The following is a 19,103-nucleotide window of genomic DNA, read 5'->3' as shown; positions in this document are numbered from 1 at the left end:
CATAATCACATTATTAACAACTTGTGCGTACAACATGAATTTGGTTCAAGCACTTTAATGCATGAGGTTAAATAAAAAGTTGGTAAAATAAAATAAAACAAAGCACATGAATAAAAAAGATGTCTTGATGATCTTGCGAGAAGTAATGGAATACTTTTTTTTTTTAACCTAAAAGTAACACTTGAACTAAAAAAGAACCCCCAGAAGTTACAGAACATAACCGCATTATTAACAACTAGTGCGTACAACATGAATTTGGTTCAAGCACTTTAACTGCATGAGGTTAAATAAAAAGTTGGTAAAAGAAAAGAAAACAAAGCACATTAATAAGAAAGATGTCTTGATGACCTCGCCATAAGTAACTTAATACATTTTCTTTTCTTTTTTTTTTTACTTAAAAGTAACACTTGAACTAAAAATGAACCCCCATTATCGACATCAGTTTGGCCAGGGGGTAAACACTCATACAGCATGTTCAGGCTCTAAGAAGGCTTATTTGGTTAATCAGAGATGCGCAAAAAAAGGGCCGCATTCAATAGGGTAAAACATTCTGACATGGCAGAAATAAACGCAATACATAGAGCTGAACCAATTAATTATTCTAGATTATGAAGAGTCATGTCTGTTCTGCATTACACAATGTTGTGTAAGGTTGAGTCCTCCTGAATAGGGAGTGTGGTGGTGAGGCTCCGTCCGTGGTGTGAATAGGGAGTGTGGTGTGAATAGGGAGTGTGGTGGGCGTTAGGGTGAGGCTCCGTCCATGGTGTGTGGGGTTCCTCACCATGCTGTCGCGCCCCCCACAGGTGAAGACACAGAGCCTGAAGGAGCGGAAAAGAAGAGAGATGAGTGTGTGAGTGTGTTTGTATGTGACAGGAGCTGGTGAAAAGAAGAGAGATGAGTGTGTGAGTGTGTTTGTATGTGACAGGAGCTGGTGAAAAGAAGAGAGATGAGTGTGTGAGTGTGTTTGTATGTGACAGGAGCTGGTGAAAAAAAGAGAGATGAGTGTGTGAGTGTGTTTGTATGTGACAGGAGCTGGTGAAAAGAAGAGAGATGAGTGTGTGAGTGTGTTTGTATGTGACAGGAGCTGGTGAAACCGGGAACAATTCGGCAACCGACCAAATGTACTTTTTTCCTGTTTCATTCCACTTTATTTACATATGGACTTTAATGTTTAGATTTCTTGTCTGGATTGTTTGAGTTAATACCAATGTCTGGTGCAAATTTCACTTGAATAGGCTCATTGGTAAATGGTAAATAGACTGCATTTATATAGCGCCTTTATCCAAAGCGCTTTACAACGGCCTCTCATTCACCCATTCACACACACATTCACACACCAATGGCGGCAAGCTACCATGCAAGGTGCCGGCCCGCTCACTGGGAGAAATTTGGGTCTCAGTGTCTTGCCTAAATACTTATTTCCCCCACTGTATATATATTACAGTCTCTATCCCAATAAAGCAGAAATGCCCTAAAAACATATTTTAAAAAAGAAAGAAAAAAAAGAAGTGATGTGTATTGACACAGAATCATGATAACATCAATGTCTGTGAGGAAATACTAGGTGGTTTTAGATGCTCAACATGAATACGACAATACTGCAGCTACATGATATCTAAACTAATAGGTTTAAATGGGGTTGTGAGGATAGGGAAGTTACCTGCTGATGCTCAGGTTGGAGCACGCTCAGAAGAGTCCAGTGATCTCCTCTGTGACGGGGTCCAAGTCGATGTCGTAGAAACAAGGTCGTGTGGGCAGGCCTGGCATGGTGCTCATCTGAGAAATAGAGATAGAGAGAGGAGAGAGAGAGAGGGGAAGAGAAAGAGAGAGAGAGAGAGAGAGAGAGAGATGACATTGCAGTCTTTAGCTACAGTGAGCAAGGTCAGTAATGACTAATGACCATCGGTGTAGCAGAGAGGCAGCTGGAGTGATAAACATTATAAAGTTGTTCTGCCAAGTCTGGCATATATATATATATATATACTGTATATATATATTGTCTATAGGTGATATAATTATGTTGTTATATCTCCTACAGACAGGAGATATAAAAATATAATAATATAGACAAACAGGAGATAACAATAGAACAACAAAGGTTGGTTTGTCATGTTTAGATCAACTGAGCTGGTTGAGACCCATGTTTCAAACCGCATTTATGTGGTCTTGAGACTTAAGGGCTCTGCACACAGCGTGCGATTTCTGTTGCGCGTCAACATTCCATTTTGAAGTTTGAATGGAAGTCTATGAGAACATCGCATTTCAACACACACGGCCCCGATTTTAATCGCACGGCGAAAATTCGATTCCATTCATTTTGAATGGGACAAAGCACACGGCGTGCGAGTTTTGTCGCACTGTCAAATTTGTGCTTTTTCCCATTCAAAATGAATGGAATCGAATTTTCGCCGTGCGATTAAAATCGGGGCCGTGTGTGTTGAAATGCGATGTTCTCATAGACTTCCATTCAAACTTCAAAATGGAATGTTGACGCGCAACAGAAATCGCACGCTGTGTGCAGAGCCCTTTAAGCCCACGGGATCAACACTTCTCCATTCTGACACAGCCCTTTACCATAGTTCGCCTATCATGCATCCTCACTATGGCTTTTGCCACTTGATTGACGTACAGGTAAGCCAGTCTGAGATCTGATCGTTTCACCTAACACACAGTTCACCACGCATGCGCAGTCAACAGCGCCAACTACAAAATACCGGCGAGACTAATTAACTAGTTAGCCTTCCAATGTCTACTATTTACTATTTAGTACTAAAGGAAGGGTATACAAATGAGTGGGGAAGCTGGATCAAGTAAGAAACCAATAACGTACAACTTCCATCCAGAATGGGAGGAGGACTTTTTTTACACGATGTGATATTGGAAGTGCGTCTGTCTGATCTGCAGATCTATGATGGCTGTTTCTATGATGGCTGTTTCTATGATGGCTGTTTCTATGATGGCTGTTTCGAAGAAGGGAAATGTGGCAAAAGAGCGAAAACGTACGGCTGTAACGATAGCTTCTTATCGCGTCAGTCACGTTCTTGTTAAACACAAGAAGTCATTCAAAGACGGCGAAATTGTGAAAAAAGCGTTTCTCAAGGCTGCAGATTGCCTTTTCGATGACAGATCCACAGTGGCTGATAACACCTTGCAAGCCTGCCTACACCTTGCAACCAGCTCCTACAGCCCTGACTACTAGAAACTAGCTGCCTCCTCCCAGTGCCAGGTCTCCCACTAAGGTAGAGAAATTTATTTCCTCCTTTCAAACTAGGGAATTACCTGTTTTGTATCTGGTTTACTTTTCTGTTTGTTGGATCAGTAGTTGGCTATGGTACTGCAGACTGGCTGTCAGTGTGTGAGTGAGAGAAATTGAGGTGTGTGTGTGTGTGTGTGTGTGTGTAAGAGAGAGAGAGAGAGAGAGAGAGAGAGAGAGAGAGAGAGAGAGAGTGAGAGAGAGAGAGAGAGAGGGGGGGGGGGGTAGAGAGAGAGAGGGAGGGTTTGTGCTATGGCTCCCTATGCAGACTGGCAAATGTGTGTGTGTGAATGTGTGTGTGTGTGTGTGTGTGTGTGTGTGTGTGTCTGTGTGTGTGTGTGTGTGTGTGTGTGTGTGTGTGTGTGTGTGTGTGTGTGAGAATAGCAAAGAGGGAGGGTTTGTGATGGTCTTCTCCTGTGTGGCTGTGTGACAGAGAGAGAGAAAGTGTATTGTGAGTTTACTATGCAGGCTGGGAACTGTGTGTGTGTGTGTGTGTGTGTGTGTGTGTGTGTGTGTGTGTGTGTGTGTGTGTGTGTGTGTTTGTAGTACGTGCGTGTACGTTTGCGATGTTGAAACTAGACTGGTAGATCTTGGCAGACTGGCTACTTGAAAAGTAGATCTTGGTTCAAAAAAGTGTGGGCACCCCTGCCATAGGGTCACACAGTCAACTGTACAGTGATTAAGTGAGGTTATCAGAGGGGAGGACATAGAGAAAACGTCTTCAGATTCAGATTCCACTGTAGAGTCCTTGGGAATCTCTCATGACAGTTAAGGCGTGGTTTCATCACCCAATAGAACACTTCCTTTAAAAACGTACATTTTCTTCCTTATTTTGCGGGCAGGACGTCTCTTTTTTTTTCTCCCACCATTGATACTAAATGATGGCCCAACTCAATGATACCAAAAGACAAGACCAGAAGGAAAATAGTGGAGCCTAGTTTCATGGCTTCTAAATCAGACCAAGACTAACCACAATCAGACCAAGGCTAACCACAATCAGACCAGGAGACTAACCACAATCAGACCAAGGCTAACCACAACCAGACCAGGGGACTAACCACAATCAGACCAAGGCTAACCACAACCAGACCAGGGGACTAACCACAACCAGACCAGGGGACTAACCACAATCAGACCAGGAGACTAACCACAATCAGACCAGGGGACTAACCACAATCAGACCAGGGGACTAACCACAATCAGACCAGGAGACTAACCACAACCAGACCAGGGGACTAACCACAATCAGACCAGGAGACTAACCACAATCAGACCAGGGGACTAACCACAATCAGACCAGGGGACTAACCACAACCAGACCAAGGCTAACCACAACCAGACCAGGGGACTAACCACAACCAGACCAGGGGACTAACCACAACCAGACCAAGGCTAACCACAACCAGACCAGGGGACTAACCACAATCAGACCAGGGGACTAACCACAACCAGACCAAGGCTAACCACAACCAGACCAAGGCTAACCACAACCAGACCAGGGGACTAACCACAACCAGACCAGGGGACTATCCACAACCAGACCAGGGGACTAATCACAATCAGACCAGGGGACTAACCACAATCAGACCAGGGGACTAACCACAACCAGACCAGGGGACTAACCACAATCAGACCAAGGCTAACTAAAACGTTCATCTTTGCCACATCTCTTTTACTTCCACACAGAGGAGTATTTGCTTAAACAAACTCTTGGGCGCTCAAAGCCAGTAAACCGTATTACCATTAAATTAACTTACCGGTAACTGACTAAACCTAATTACAAAGAGCCAGAGGGTTACACAAGCGTAATGTAGTCCATACATTGAGGTTGTGTCCTCAGAATCATCCCACAATTAACCGTATCATGCAGCTAGTTGCCATCTCTCATCAACCTTAAAACAATTAAATATTAGCCTTTTTTAAGTTTAATCTAGAAGCCACATGTGATACACAAGTATATCATGTGTACAGCCCGTTCCAAATTATTATGCAAATGATATTTTTCTCAGATTTTCCTAAATAGTCGATGCAAATGACAATCAGTATAATTTTCAAGTCATCAACCGTTAGAGTATAATTCAAATTTTATTGAACAAACCTCCCAATGATAACAGTTTTTTTATTTATTTATAAAAAACTCAAAATCCACTGTTCCAAATTATTATGCACAACAGAGTTTCAAAACATTTTATAGGTTGTAAAGAACTAAAAATGGTAATTTGATGAATTTAGGGTTAGGGGGTCATATTAGGAGGTCATATTGCATCTGCAAAGAATACCTCTGTGTCATTGGCTGCTATAGGCATAAAAGGAGAGAAACTCATGGTGTGGCCCCCATCTTCCCCTGACCTCAACCCTATTGAGAACCTTTGGAGCATCCTCAAGCAAAATATATATGAGGGTGGGAGGCAGTTCACATCAAAACAGCAGCTCTGGGAGGCTATTCTGGCATCCTGCAAAGAAATTCAAGCAGAAACTGTCCAAAAACTCACAAGTTCAATGGATGCAAGAATTGTGAAGGTGATATCAAAGAAGGGGTCCTATGTTAACATGTAACTTGACCTGTTAAGATGTTTTTGTTTGAAATAGCTTTTGATTTCAGTAAATATGACCTCCTAATATGACCTCCTAACCCTAAATTCATCAAATTACCATTTGTAGTTCTTTACAACCTATAAAATGTTTTGAAACTCTGTTGTGCATAATAATTTGGAACAGTGGATTTTGAGTTTTTTATTAAAAAAAAAAAAATACTGTTATCATTGGGAGGTTTGTTCAATAAAATTTGAATTATACTCTAACGGTTGATGACTTGAAAATTATACTGATTGTCATTTGCATCGACTATTTAGGAAAATCTGAGAAAAATATAATTTGCATAATAATTTGGAACGGGCTGTATATGTGTATATATAAGTATTTTTCAACAATCATTAAAGGTCTCTTATTATGGGCACTGCTTGGTGCACATTCACATTTCTAAATGACACCCACAATAGCCAACTATAAACACCCTATGTTTACTAACCCTAACAAGTGTCATACTGTAGAGTATTCACTATGAAGGTGAACCACCGCATATTCAGGCCCACGCCACAACACAGCTGTTCAATGGTAATGTTTAGGAGTGGGATGTCATATCAGAACACGTTTTCCACCTGCTAAAAGTATTACAGCTGGAGACTATGTATACATAGCCTGAATGCTGAATGACTATAATCCAAACTCATTTCACTCACTGGCAGGGACAAGACTGGAGTCTGTCAGCATGATAGCTGTCAAGATAAGATTGCAAAATGTGCTGATACCCCATCATTGACTGCGATTACGTTTTGTGGCCAATGATTTGTGAGGACAACTGGGTCTGTGTGCTCCATGTGTACACAAAGCATCGTCGAGAGTAGACACGCAAAAAAAGTCACCATGTACAATCTGGCAAACATAACAAGACTGACTTATTCACCTTACAGCTGGGCCGTGCAAAAAAAGAGGGGCGTCAAGGTGAAGACATGAAGAGGGAGAATAGGGTCTCCACTGGAGACAACTTGAACCTGAGCCCATAAATCAACAAATAATCTACTCCAAAAATGGTCGATTCCGGACCAAAATCCTGCCCTCGCAGGCTGAGTGTGTTAATGCCAAACAGAAGAAACTCTTTCAAGCCTTCCAGTTGGCTGGGAAGACCTTCCATCATTTGTGCTGTCCTGTATCCACACAGATCATGTGTGGGAGAATGGGGCAAGTCAATATTGGCAGGGGGCAAGGCGGCAGGCTTTTTGGATTGGAATCTAGCCACCGTGTCGTCAGAATCCTCAGGCGAATCTGACCTGGAATTTTAACGTAACCTCAGACACTTAAGATCCAGTAACAGACGTTTGCGATTTACTGGGGCCCCTAAACACATGAACCAACTTGTTAGAAAAACAGCATTTGGATATGTCATCACCCAGCGTGAGCGTGTGTGTGCGTGTGCGTAACCCCTAAACGTCCCAATCTGTCCTCAGAGGAGGAGTAACCTTGTAGAGGATCAACAGTTAACAGAGAGAAGAGTGGGGTGACATCTGACGATAGAGTAAATTAAAATCAACTGACTGCTAAAATGGTATTGCAAGGCAAGGTAGGGGGAATTATCCCTAATGAAATTTGGGACATGGAAAATTGGAGGCCTTGTGAAGAGATGGTCATGAGTATGGGCCACTGGACCTGCTCGGATCCGAAAACGCCCATACAGAGTATTACAGGGGTTTTGTCGCAAGAAAGTCGACGCGAGGAGAAAACCATTTAAACTTGCATCTTCTCTAGGGAGAGGCTTACTTAGCCTGTTACATAAACCTAATACATCTATATTTGCGTCACACTTGTGAGGAGTCTTGGCTATTTCACTAGATTGTTCTCACATAGATCTCTCGATCTCTCTCCCTCTGTGTGTGTGTGTGTGTGTGTGTGTGTCTGTGTCATTTCTTTGCATAACTCCCTCCCTTTGACCCAAGGGCAGTTTACGAGCCCATTAGTGTAAATGAGCATCTGAGAGACGAGGGAAGCGACCAGCCAATTTCCTGTCAGAGGAAACTGCACTTTGTCAATAAAATAACGGCCTAAGCCAGGAGCCCGGCTAACCAGGCCTAGCTAATAATAGAGGAGAAGCTAAATGGTCAGAAGCTACGCTAGCTGGGATAAGCCTAACAATGACTAATAACAGCTAGGTTTTGGTAACAAATATTGCCTTGCGGCTCGTCAGTGGCATAGCACACTAAGGCGAAGACCGTATCATCGCAAGGTCCCTGGTTCGATTCCAGTCATCGACATATCCTGCATGTCACCCCCCCCCCCACCCGGCTATCTCACCCATCCTTCCTGTCAATCTCTACAGTCTCTAGTCTATCCCAATAAAGCAGAAATGCCCTAAAAAAACATATTTTACATTTTATTTTGCCTATGCTGAGTTGATCAAATTGCTATATTCAAATTGTGAAACCTGTCTATGACATACTTCCTCAATATCCTACTCTTTCTCTCTCTCATAAGGATGACATCACATTGACTAGGCCTAAATACGCTGTTCATAAATGGTTCACACGGTTGTGACATCACCACTGAAAGACTAACCTAATGGGGGCAATGACATCATTTCAACCAGAACACTTAAACTAATGGGTATGTGTTGTCAGGGGCAAAATCACCCACTGGACCAATGACGTCATAATAAGAGTACAATGTCATAATGTCTTCAGGCATGCCTGAAGAAGGTCTATGATCGAAAGCTTGCAATAAATGAATTATCTTTGCACCAGATTTGAGTGTGCGGATGCTATTTTTTTCACTCCATTTGATCCTCTTCAGCTCCAGCACCTCAGCTAAGTCTGATAACAGATGAGCGGTGATATTTTCACTACAGAGGAGACCTTGACAATGTGACAATAGGTGCGGTGTTCTCCTCCGGATCCCCTCTAGGCCTGGAGAACGTGTTAGAACACAGACGCTCCGCGGCTAAAGATGGAATCCCCACTCTGCCAAGAAATTCCCTCTTATTCTCCCCCCCCCCCCCCCCCCTAAACACAATGCACCATTGTCCGGGAAAAAACCCTGAAGCAGACCATGTCGGCGGATTTCTAACACTGTTGAACGTGTCCCGGTCTCAATTCAGAAGACCACATGAAGACACATATCGCTTTTGATATCTTCTTTTAATCACTTCAACGAATCTCTACACAGGAGACCTCTTTCTCCTCTGATTTAACCACAAGGCCAAAAGAAGTCAAGCTGTCATATCTACTTCCCCACCCTCAGAGGATGATCGTAATTCAGTTTGGTCGAGACGAGAGAGATTCTGTAACAGTGTGTGTGTGTGTGTGTGTGTGTGTGTATGCGTGCGTGTGCGTGTGTGTCGCTTCTGAATGACTCAATGTTCTGGGGGAAGGGTGATAAGAGATGGCTGCTCTTTGTAGGAGATTGGAGTTGACTACCAACACTCCTTTGATTGACAGGCCTGAGAGATGATTGGAGCCCTGAACACTGACCTGTGTGAGTGCATCCTTCCTTAAGGCACTTTGAACTTCACCATTGTAAATCGTAAAACATAGCCCCCATCACTCTGCATTCCTGCTCAGGTAGAGGTCTGGTTCAGGAGCTGTTATTGTGCAACTTTGGTTGCATTCAATGGACCAGGGAAAGTTACGGCCAACTCATATTATGAGACACTGAGACAGTTGGGTTTGTTTATGAAATTAAAGATAAAATCTCAACAATGCAAATCAAAACAGCACCTTTTTTTAATGACAAACCACATATTCTGACCAGAAATGAAGTGCTCACTGATTTGACTACTCTTGAAACAGTACAACTTCGGGCCAAGTAGAATTGTTCTGGAAGTCCCATCTATTCTAAGCTTTATGGAGTGGTCGTGGCAGCTCTTACGGGATATGAATTCTACAGAGACCTATTGTTCTGTCTGTGATCCCTCCCTCACATATCTGGAGAATTACATCAGCCCCTTCCTGACCAGACCCCCACCCCCACAAAGACCCTCATCTCCCCCCACTCCCTGACCCTACACCCCCAACCCCCCCAGTGGGCGGTCAGATCTCTCCACCTGCGAGAGCGAGCGGGGTGACCCTGAGGTCACAGTGACATACAACCGTCATAAGAACCACAACAGTGCTAATTAAACTCTAGGCCTTCTTGCTTCTCTGGCTTTTGCCAACCAAGGGAGAGACAGGTGGCTGACTAAAACAACCCAGATCTCCCACACCAAACAACATTCTCACACATAGTTCACGCAAAACAAAGCAAGTTCTGGCAGTTCTTTGAATATAGACTGTGGCAGTCACTTCACCTTTGTATAAGGTATTAAATAACACAATGAATCATCTCAAAGTTACATTTAGTCTCTATCCATAGTAACAGTAATGTGGTACGTCTGGGGGAAAAAAACCTAATTTTAAGAAAGAGATGCCAGGAGCATATGTCATTTGTTGGGGACAACACATCTGACTTGGGAGACGACATAAAATCGAATCAATTAACAACTCAATGAAGGTTAAATCAAATTACGGTTAAAACGACTCTGAAGGGACTTCCGGTGGGCGGGCAATGGAGTAGAACGTGTTTCGCTTGAGCTCCCGTCGGACTTTTGTTTTATTTAATTTAATAAGCTTTCTACATTACAAAATACTGGGAAACCTGTCTCTAACATATTCCTAAAATCAAAAGTCTGTGTATTTAGGGGTCAATGGCTGCAAATCTGCGCAAATATAAGTACACTCCGTCCACTACTAGGCCAAAAGCCACCGCGACGCCGAGTCCCACAGCTACCCCGGCTCAGACGGTTCCGCCCCGGACAGACAGCCCAGTGATGGACGCTGTAGCGCTGAAAACAGAGATCCTTCTCTCGCTGAAATCCGACATTGCCGAGGTGATAAAGACAGAGATTAAAAATGCACTAGCCGAAGATTTCAACTATATTAAAAGTGAACTTCAAGCAGTAAGATCGGAAATCATTAACAATACGGCGGCGGTTAAGTCTGAGATTGACCAAATAAAGGCTACAATCACGGAGGTGGAGGGCGGCCTGTCAACGTGGTCGGACGAAGTGGTGGACCTGCGGACTACGGTGACGGGCTTGAAAGCAGAGGTAACCGGGCTCAGAGAGAGATGCGACGACATGGAGGGAAGAATGAGGAGATGCAACATCAGAATACTAGGGGTGGCCGAGACGAATGGATCATGCTCTACTGCATCGGTCTCGAAACTACTGAAGGAAGTGCTACAACTGGACAGAGATGTGCTTGTGGATCGTTCACACAGAACCCTGGCTCCGAGGGGACCGGAGGGGAAACCACGCGCCATCATTGCTAAACTCCATTACTACCAGGACTGCGTCGAGGTGCTGAGCTGTGCACGCACTCGAGCTCCTCTCCGGGTCAACGGGCAGACCATCGCCATCTTTCCGGATTATGCTGCCAACGTCGCCAGGGCCAGGGCTGCGTTCACGGAGGTCAGGAAGCTGCTGCGCAACCGTCAGGGCATTCGGTGTGGTGTGCTGTTTCCAGCCCGACTCCGCATCACATACAACGGAGAAGAAAAGGAATTCACAGATGCGGACAAAGCGATGGACTACGTTAGGAGGAGCGTCATGCCGGCAACAGGTTCAGGGTAGGTCTCCCCCAGCCACAGACCAGTGGGTCTCAGTGGCATTACAAGACCAACTTTGACGGGACGATATCTGCTTAAATATATTACCATCGTCAATGCCACCCCTTTGTTGTTATTGTAGTTCTTCACAGCAGTTTATATGCAAGTGTTGAAGGAGACTGGACATATGTTAGTTCAATTTAAAACTTACCCCAAGGGGGAAATAATCTATCTGTTTATTCATAAGGGGCAGGGAAGTTAAAATTACCTGACCAGGAGACTGTTTTTATTTGTTTCTTAATTTCCACTGCGTTAATGCTTCTCTCCGATCCTTTTATTTATTTCTGCCTCTAGACATCATTATTATTACTCTCATTTCTTTATATACACATATACAATGTAAAATATATTCGACAATGTCGAAATTAAGGTTAATTTGTTTTACCTCAAGGTTCGACGGGAGCCTGAAATGTTAACAAACTACTCCTAGCTATTCTGTTTGGTACTATAACCAAGCAAAGGCGAACCCTCTTAAAGGTCGTTCGCACAGCTGCCTGTTCAGACTCGCAGCCTGGGACCTTGTCCCAGAAGTCTGTCCAGACACTCATGTCGGTTGAGTGTCCGGATTTTTCATTTTTATTTCTATGTTCAGATCCCACTGTTCCACAGGGATCATACCGGAAGAATAAGAGCAACGTGTATGTTTATGTATTTTGTTTTCTCTTGCATTATTTTGTTTTTTTCCCTTACATGTACTCCCCAACTCCCCCACACCTCCTACCCATACCCACCCCTCATATATCCACACACCCACACTCACACAATCACACACATAGACACTGTACTACATGCAGTTCACAATCTTCTCCTATTCATGTGCCTATCCTTGCCATCACCATGCCTACAGGTAAAATTAAGATCCTCCCTAATTCTTACTCTGAACCATGGGATCACTTAAGGTCATAAGCTATAACGTTAAAGGCCTTCACAATCCTATAAAACGAAAGAAAATCCTTAATCAGCTAAAAAGAGCCAACTGTCAGATAGCATTCCTACAGGAGACCCACCTGTCGGATATGGAACATGAGAAACTAAAGAAATCCTGGGCAGACAGCGTGTTCTACTCATCACATCAGTCAGGTAGAAAGAGAGGAGTGGCTATATTGATACATAGGCAGGTTAACTTTACACCAACAACGGTCCACAAGGACATTGAGGGAAGATTCATTTTAGTGAATGGATCTATAGATGGGATACATGTATCCCTCATGAACATATATGCTCCAAATGAGGATGAGCCTGGCTTCATTAGCACAGTCATTAACACAGCAATACAACACAGCTCCGGTATCCTACTGTTGGGAGGAGACTTCAACTGTGTTATGTCCCAGCTAATGGATAGACAACCTACCTCCAAAACTCCCACTTCTAGAATGAGTAGAATGCTTAAACACTTGTCGATAGAATCAGGTCTAGTGGACGTTTGGAGAAGCAGATTCCCTAAAGGAAGAGATTTTACTTTCTACTCGCACAGACATTCATCTTATTCGAGAATTGATTATTTCTTTACACCCAAAGCAGAACTACACAGGATAGAAGACATAAAGATCTTACCAATTACTCTATCTGATCATGCACCTCTTGCATTATCATGGAACATAGGTCACAGGCCAAAAACCAAACAATGGAGATTAAATACATCACTTCTAAATGATGAGGAATTTATCACATTTGTAACAACTGAACTAAAGTATTACCTAGAAACTAACGACTCACCTGAAATATCACCTCTCATCCTATGAGACTGTGCTAAGGCATACATTAGAGGTCGCATTATCTCATACGCGAGCGCGAAAAAAAAGAATAGAGAAGCAAAACAAGGAGAATTAGAGGATAAAATAAGGCTGCTTGAACAACAGCATAAAAGAACACCAACCTCCAATCTACTTAATGCTCTCAAACAAGCACGCAGGGATCTAAATAGCCTAATCACTGAAAAGATTGAGGGCAATTTAAGGTTTACCAACCAAAAATATTATGAAAATGGAAACAGAGCAAGTAGATTATTAGCACTAAGACTAAAAAAACAACAATCATCGAATATAGTACAGAAATTAAAAACTCATAACTCGACTCTCACAAAACCTGATGAAATCTCAAGGTCTTTTGCAGAATTTTATAAATCTCTTTACAAAAATACGGACACCTGCACAGATGACAATGAATTGACAGCATTTCTGAAAGACATCAAACTAAAAGAGCTATCTGAACCTATGGCAAAAGAACTAGATGAACCAATTGAAGAATGGGAAATACAAGAAGTGATCTCTACACTAAAAAACAATAAAAGTCCTGGACCGGATGGGTTTAGTAATGAATTCTATAAAACATTTAAAGAGACAGTATGTCCCTTATTGCTAAAAGCATACCACCATACATTGCAATCTGGAACCACGGCCCCCTCATGGAGGGACGCAACAATAGTTGTAATACATAAAGAGGGCAAGGACCCCACCCAATGCCAATCATACAGACCCATCTCACTTTTATGCACCGACCTACGTATATTAACAGCCATCCTAGCAAGACGCGTCAATAAAATTATCACACAAGTTATCCACCCCGATCAGACCGGGTTTATAAAGGGAAGATACTACGGGGACAACATAAGAAGATTACTAAATATTATGACTCACCCTAAAGTTAAGGAGGAAGAAGCAATGATATTATCCCTCGATGCCCAGAAGGCATTCGATCGAGTATCTTGGCAATACCTATTTCAAACTCTAAAACGACTCAAATTTGGCCCCAATTTTATAAAATGGATTCAAACACTATATTCAAATCCACAAGCTGCTGTAAAAGTGAATGGATTTCTGTCGGACCGATTTACTCTAGAACGGGGTTGCAGGCAGGGGTGCTCTTTGTCGCCCCTGCTGTTTGATATCAGTATTGAACCACTGGCACAGCTCATTAGAGACGACGACAACATAAAGGGACTGACAATAAATGAGGAACAACATAAATTATCATTGTATGCAGATGACGTGCTTCTTTATCTAACTGAACCTGCAACAACAATCCCACGCCTAAAAGATCTTATTTCCAACTATGGATACTTCTCGGGTTATAAAGTAAATGTTGATAAAACAATGGCTATGGACATAGGAGGTAGAATTCCACAAACTATCAAAATCCAGAGTGAGTTTAAATGGCCCAAGGATGGTATTAAATATCTTGGCATTCAAATCCCCTCACTGTTAGAAAACCTAAGTGATGCAAATTACAAAAGCATAATCCAAAATATCAGTAAAGATCTAGACCGCTGGTCAACACTTCCCCTGTCTCTATTGGGCCGTATTGAGAGTGTACGCATGAATGTGCTGCCTAGGCTTCTATACCTGTTCCAGATGCTACCCATCGATATCCCCAAATCCACATTTGATAAGTGGGATAGACTCATCTCCAAATTCATATGGCAAGGAAGGCGCCCAAGAATCAGACTTAAAACACTACAACTATCTAAACCATATGGTGGGCTGAAACTCCCAAACCTAAGATACTACTTCTGGGCGGCCCAGCTAAAGCCTCTAACAGCATGGATCCAAGACTCTTCATATACACGATGGCTCAACATTGAAAAAAGTTTATGTTCGATGCCCTTACAGACCTTGCCTTTCATAGATGTCCCTCTAAAGGAAACTCAACTAGGTGAATGGACCAGAGTCACACTAAAGATTTGGAGGAAAATAAAACTGTCATTTGGCTTACCTAAAGCAATCTCAGCATTATCCAATATTGGTCTTATGAAAAATTTCGAACCCTCCAATACAGATATAGGGTTTAGAAATTGGTCGGATCATGGACTTACTAACTTGCACCAACTCCATAAAGACGGTAGCCTTAAATCATTTGAACAGTTAAGAGAGGAATTTAGGCTCCCTAACACAGACTTTTTCAGATATCTACAATTAAGAAGCTTCCTAACAAAACATAGAGAATGGAATAAAGTCTTGGAGCCCACTGAAATCGAAGAGTTCTTGATAAAGCTGCAAAAAGGAAACGAGAATAAGAAAATTATAGGTGACCTTTACCAAAGGTTTCTATCCATGGATTTGAATAATACACTACAGAGGAAAGAGAGATGGGAAACTGAAATGAATACTGACATATCACAGGACATATGGGAGGAAATATGCACTGAAGCACACTTAGTGACCAATTCAAATACATGGAGGGAATTCAAATGGAAAGTGGTTATGAGATTCTTTAGAACCCCAGAAATAATGGCTAAAATGGGCCCAACACACTCAAATAAATGCTGGAGAAATTGCAGTACGCAAATTGGCAACCACACCCACATATTCTGGTCATGCCCCAAATTAAGAACATTTTGGGAAGAGGTGTTTGAGGCCCTTGAAGCAGTATTCCACCAAAAATTTACCAAAGATCCAAAGATGGCACTACTGGGAGTTATACCTGAAGGCATTGATGGAAGGGCAAGAATATATCTCTTACAAATATTACTAACGGCAGCAATTAAATGCATTACAATTAAGTGGTTAAAACCAGACCCCCCTACATACAATATGTGGACAGAGAAAGTATGGGAAATCTACCAGATGGAACAAATAACATACACTCTGAGACTCCAGAAACATCTATTTATTAAAAGATGGAGCCCGGTTATGTCCATATTAATACAGTGAACCCCTCCACACATCTCGACTCGTATATTTCTGTATTCTAGACTCACTTCATATCACTACACATAGATATATGCCTGCATTGCATTCACACACACACATACACACACACACACACACACACACACACACACACACACACACACACACACACATACACATACACAACCCCCACCTGACCCAACCCCCCCCGACCCTACCCTTTTTCTTTCTTTCTTTTCAAAATCTTTAATTTTATTCCGTCATTGACATCTCAATGTTTTTGTTGATCGCTCTTTTTTGCTTTGTGTGTCATGCTTTGAACCACATCCATGGACCATATGTGTACAGCTATAAGAATGGAAAGAATTGTAGACAAAACATGACATGATTGTACAAGTTGTTGAAACTGAAATAAAAACTAAGTTCCAAAAAAAAAAAACGACTCTGAAGTTCAACAAACAACAAGAAAGTAAAGTACAGTGTATCAACCAATTCCCCAGTAATAGATCTATTGAGAAGAGGGGAAGGTGACCCATAGGGTGAAGGTGGAGAGTTCAAAGAACTGCCAATAAATTCCCCCCTGGGGTCAAAAGTCATAGTTCAGGGGGTTGCGAACGTGCCGATGGCTCCGCGGGCCCTTTCACATCAAAGCGGGAGGGCGGGACACCAGAGAGACGTCCCGCCGGGCGACGGCCGCCCCTACCCAGCATGCCGAGGGGCTTGACACCTCTGTATCGGCCAATCAAAGCCCAGCCCTCGTGGGGCACGGCGGTGAAACGACGGGGGCCGGCCGACTCACAGGAAGTGGCTCGCTTCCTGGCCGATCCGCGACCAGCAGCCGGCTCCATCGAGACCAGCCGGTCCCCCAGCACCGCCTGGCCCGGCCCCAGGGTTATCAGGAAGGGCAGGGGAACCAGGCCCAGGGCAGCAGTCCCATCACATTCCACCCAGAGAGGGTCCATGAAATGAGGTGAAGGGTGGGGGGGAGGTGGGTGAAGGGGTGGAAGGGCAGAACAAGCGCACGTGAGGAAACCAGGATCCAGCTAGGTCTAGTGTGGGCAGCTGGGGGGGAAGTTGGGACGATCAGGCTACCTTGACGAGAGGAAGATTGTTTTTATCTCTATTGTTATTTTATCTTCCTTGTAATCTGTGAAGCACATTCTGTCACTTTTTTTGTGAGAAATGCGCTATACAAATAAAGTTTGATTGATTTGATTTGAAGAGGGCTCACTGCTGGGAATAGACAGAGTTTGGAATTGAGCTTTAGGTCGTTCACACGCTTTACTCTTTCTGAATTGATAGGGTTTTTTGGGGGGGGGGGTTACGAGAGGGCGTTTTCTGTCTTTTTGTTGGACCTGCCAGCCATGTAACAAAAACAAACACACATGGCATGACTAGGCAGCGTCAAAACACACCACGGAACACTGAGGAGACACTCTTAATGAAATCCACACATGCATGTTAAGTGCTTATACCCTAACCCTTATACACACACCCACAAACAAGGCCTGCCGCTCAAAGGGAGGAGACACACACACAGACAGACACACACACACACACACACACACACACACACACACACACAAGGCCTGCCACTCAAAGGGAGGAGACACACACACACACACACACACACACACACACAGGGTCTAACCCTGAGCGACACTTGTTGTGGATTACTGCAGCCCACTCACCGTGCCCACTAGTGGGAAGATGAAGCCCGCCCCGACGCTGGCACGGACGTCCGTGATTGGCAGAGTGAAGCCGGTGGGCACGCCCTTCTTGTCAGGCATGTGAGACAGGGACAGGTGGGTCTTCGCCATGCAGATAGGCAGTGTTCCATAACCCTGGGGGGGGGCAACAGGCACAAAAGAAAACAAACTGGTGTGAGTGTGGGTGACTGGGTGGGACGCCACGCTGGGTGACTCACTCCCCGGTTGCCGTGGTGACCTCACCTGCTGGTTGTAGTAGTCGATCTTGGCCTGGGCGTCGGGGGACAGCTCGATGTCATCAGCGCCGTATACCTTCTGTGCTATCGCCCTGATCTTCTCCACAATGGGCGTCTAGGGGGGGGGGGGGCACAGAGCACACAGGACCGCTAGTCAACAGGGGGGATTGTGGGAAATTTAATTTTTAAGGAGGGTGGTGGGGGATGGGATTCATTCACAGTACATGGAAGCCCCTGTGGAAGTTGACGTGCTGCATTCTGGGTGTCTGAGGTGACGACACCGAGGTCTGCAGACAGAAAAGGTTGAGACGTGTGTGTGAGAGAGTGTGTGACCCCGGCCTCTGAAGAGCAATGAAATACTAGAGCAAATTGAGTTGTCTTCAGTGTGTACTATCACTCTATACAGCAAGCAGACAACAAAGAACAGCTCTGTACACAGAAAGACAGAAGAGATGTTTTATGGTTGATAGTGTTGACGATTCGTCACCATAGGGAAAGCAAAACCCCTTTGAGGTCTCTCCTGGCTTTTATTTCTCAGAAGACCAACGCTTGAAGGGAACGTGAACCTTTCATTACAAACAAAAGGGAGAATAATTTAGGTGTATCTCATGTCTGTCGACTGGCACGGTCGTTGAAACTCTTACCTTGCCAGACAGCTGAGGACACGCGCCTGCCCTGAACAACACCATGCTAAAACTATCACGAGACAGACACACACAGACACTCCAGACACGCTCCACACACACACGCGCGCACACGCACACGCACACAGACGCTCCAGACACGCTCCACACACACACACACACACACACACACACACACACACACTCTATAACAAGATCAGTTAATCTAAGTCACAACTTCCCAAACTTCACTAACTCAAACCAGCTGATGTTTTTCCCCACCTTGGACCAGGTCCCAAACACAGCAGGATTAAAGCACAAGGGACCTTCAAGCATACGCACACGCGCACACACACACACACACACAAACTTTTGCAGTTAGCTGGAATGATAAGACAACACATAAAGGTCTTAGTCTACATTTTACATTTACATGTTAGACATTTAGCAGACGCCTTTATCCA

General features: G+C 43.8%; 1 protein-coding gene across 1 annotated transcript in view; it reads right to left on the bottom strand.

The window, feature by feature from the left end:
- Positions 1 to 1,686: 1,686 nt before the first annotated feature.
- mthfd1l (methylenetetrahydrofolate dehydrogenase (NADP+ dependent) 1 like) overlaps positions 1,687 to 19,103 on the bottom strand; it is a gene marked incomplete at both ends in the record, with an annotated part of 54,921 nt that continues 37,504 nt past the window's right edge. Inside the window, 3 exons of the mRNA XM_080524972.1 lie at positions 1,687 to 1,776; positions 17,763 to 17,915; positions 18,024 to 18,131. Coding sequence (XP_080381098.1) covers positions 1,687 to 1,776; positions 17,763 to 17,915; positions 18,024 to 18,131 — 351 coding nt within the window. The remainder of the gene's footprint in view (positions 1,777 to 17,762; positions 17,916 to 18,023; positions 18,132 to 19,103) is intronic.

The sequence above is a fragment of the Nansenia antarctica genome (genome assembly GCF_963989245.1).
Source record: "Nansenia antarctica genome assembly, chromosome: 1".
Taxonomy (NCBI): domain Eukaryota; kingdom Metazoa; phylum Chordata; class Actinopteri; order Argentiniformes; family Microstomatidae; genus Nansenia; species Nansenia antarctica.
Note: the sequence above shows the minus strand (reverse complement) of the source record. Positions and strands in the feature narration are given on the sequence as shown.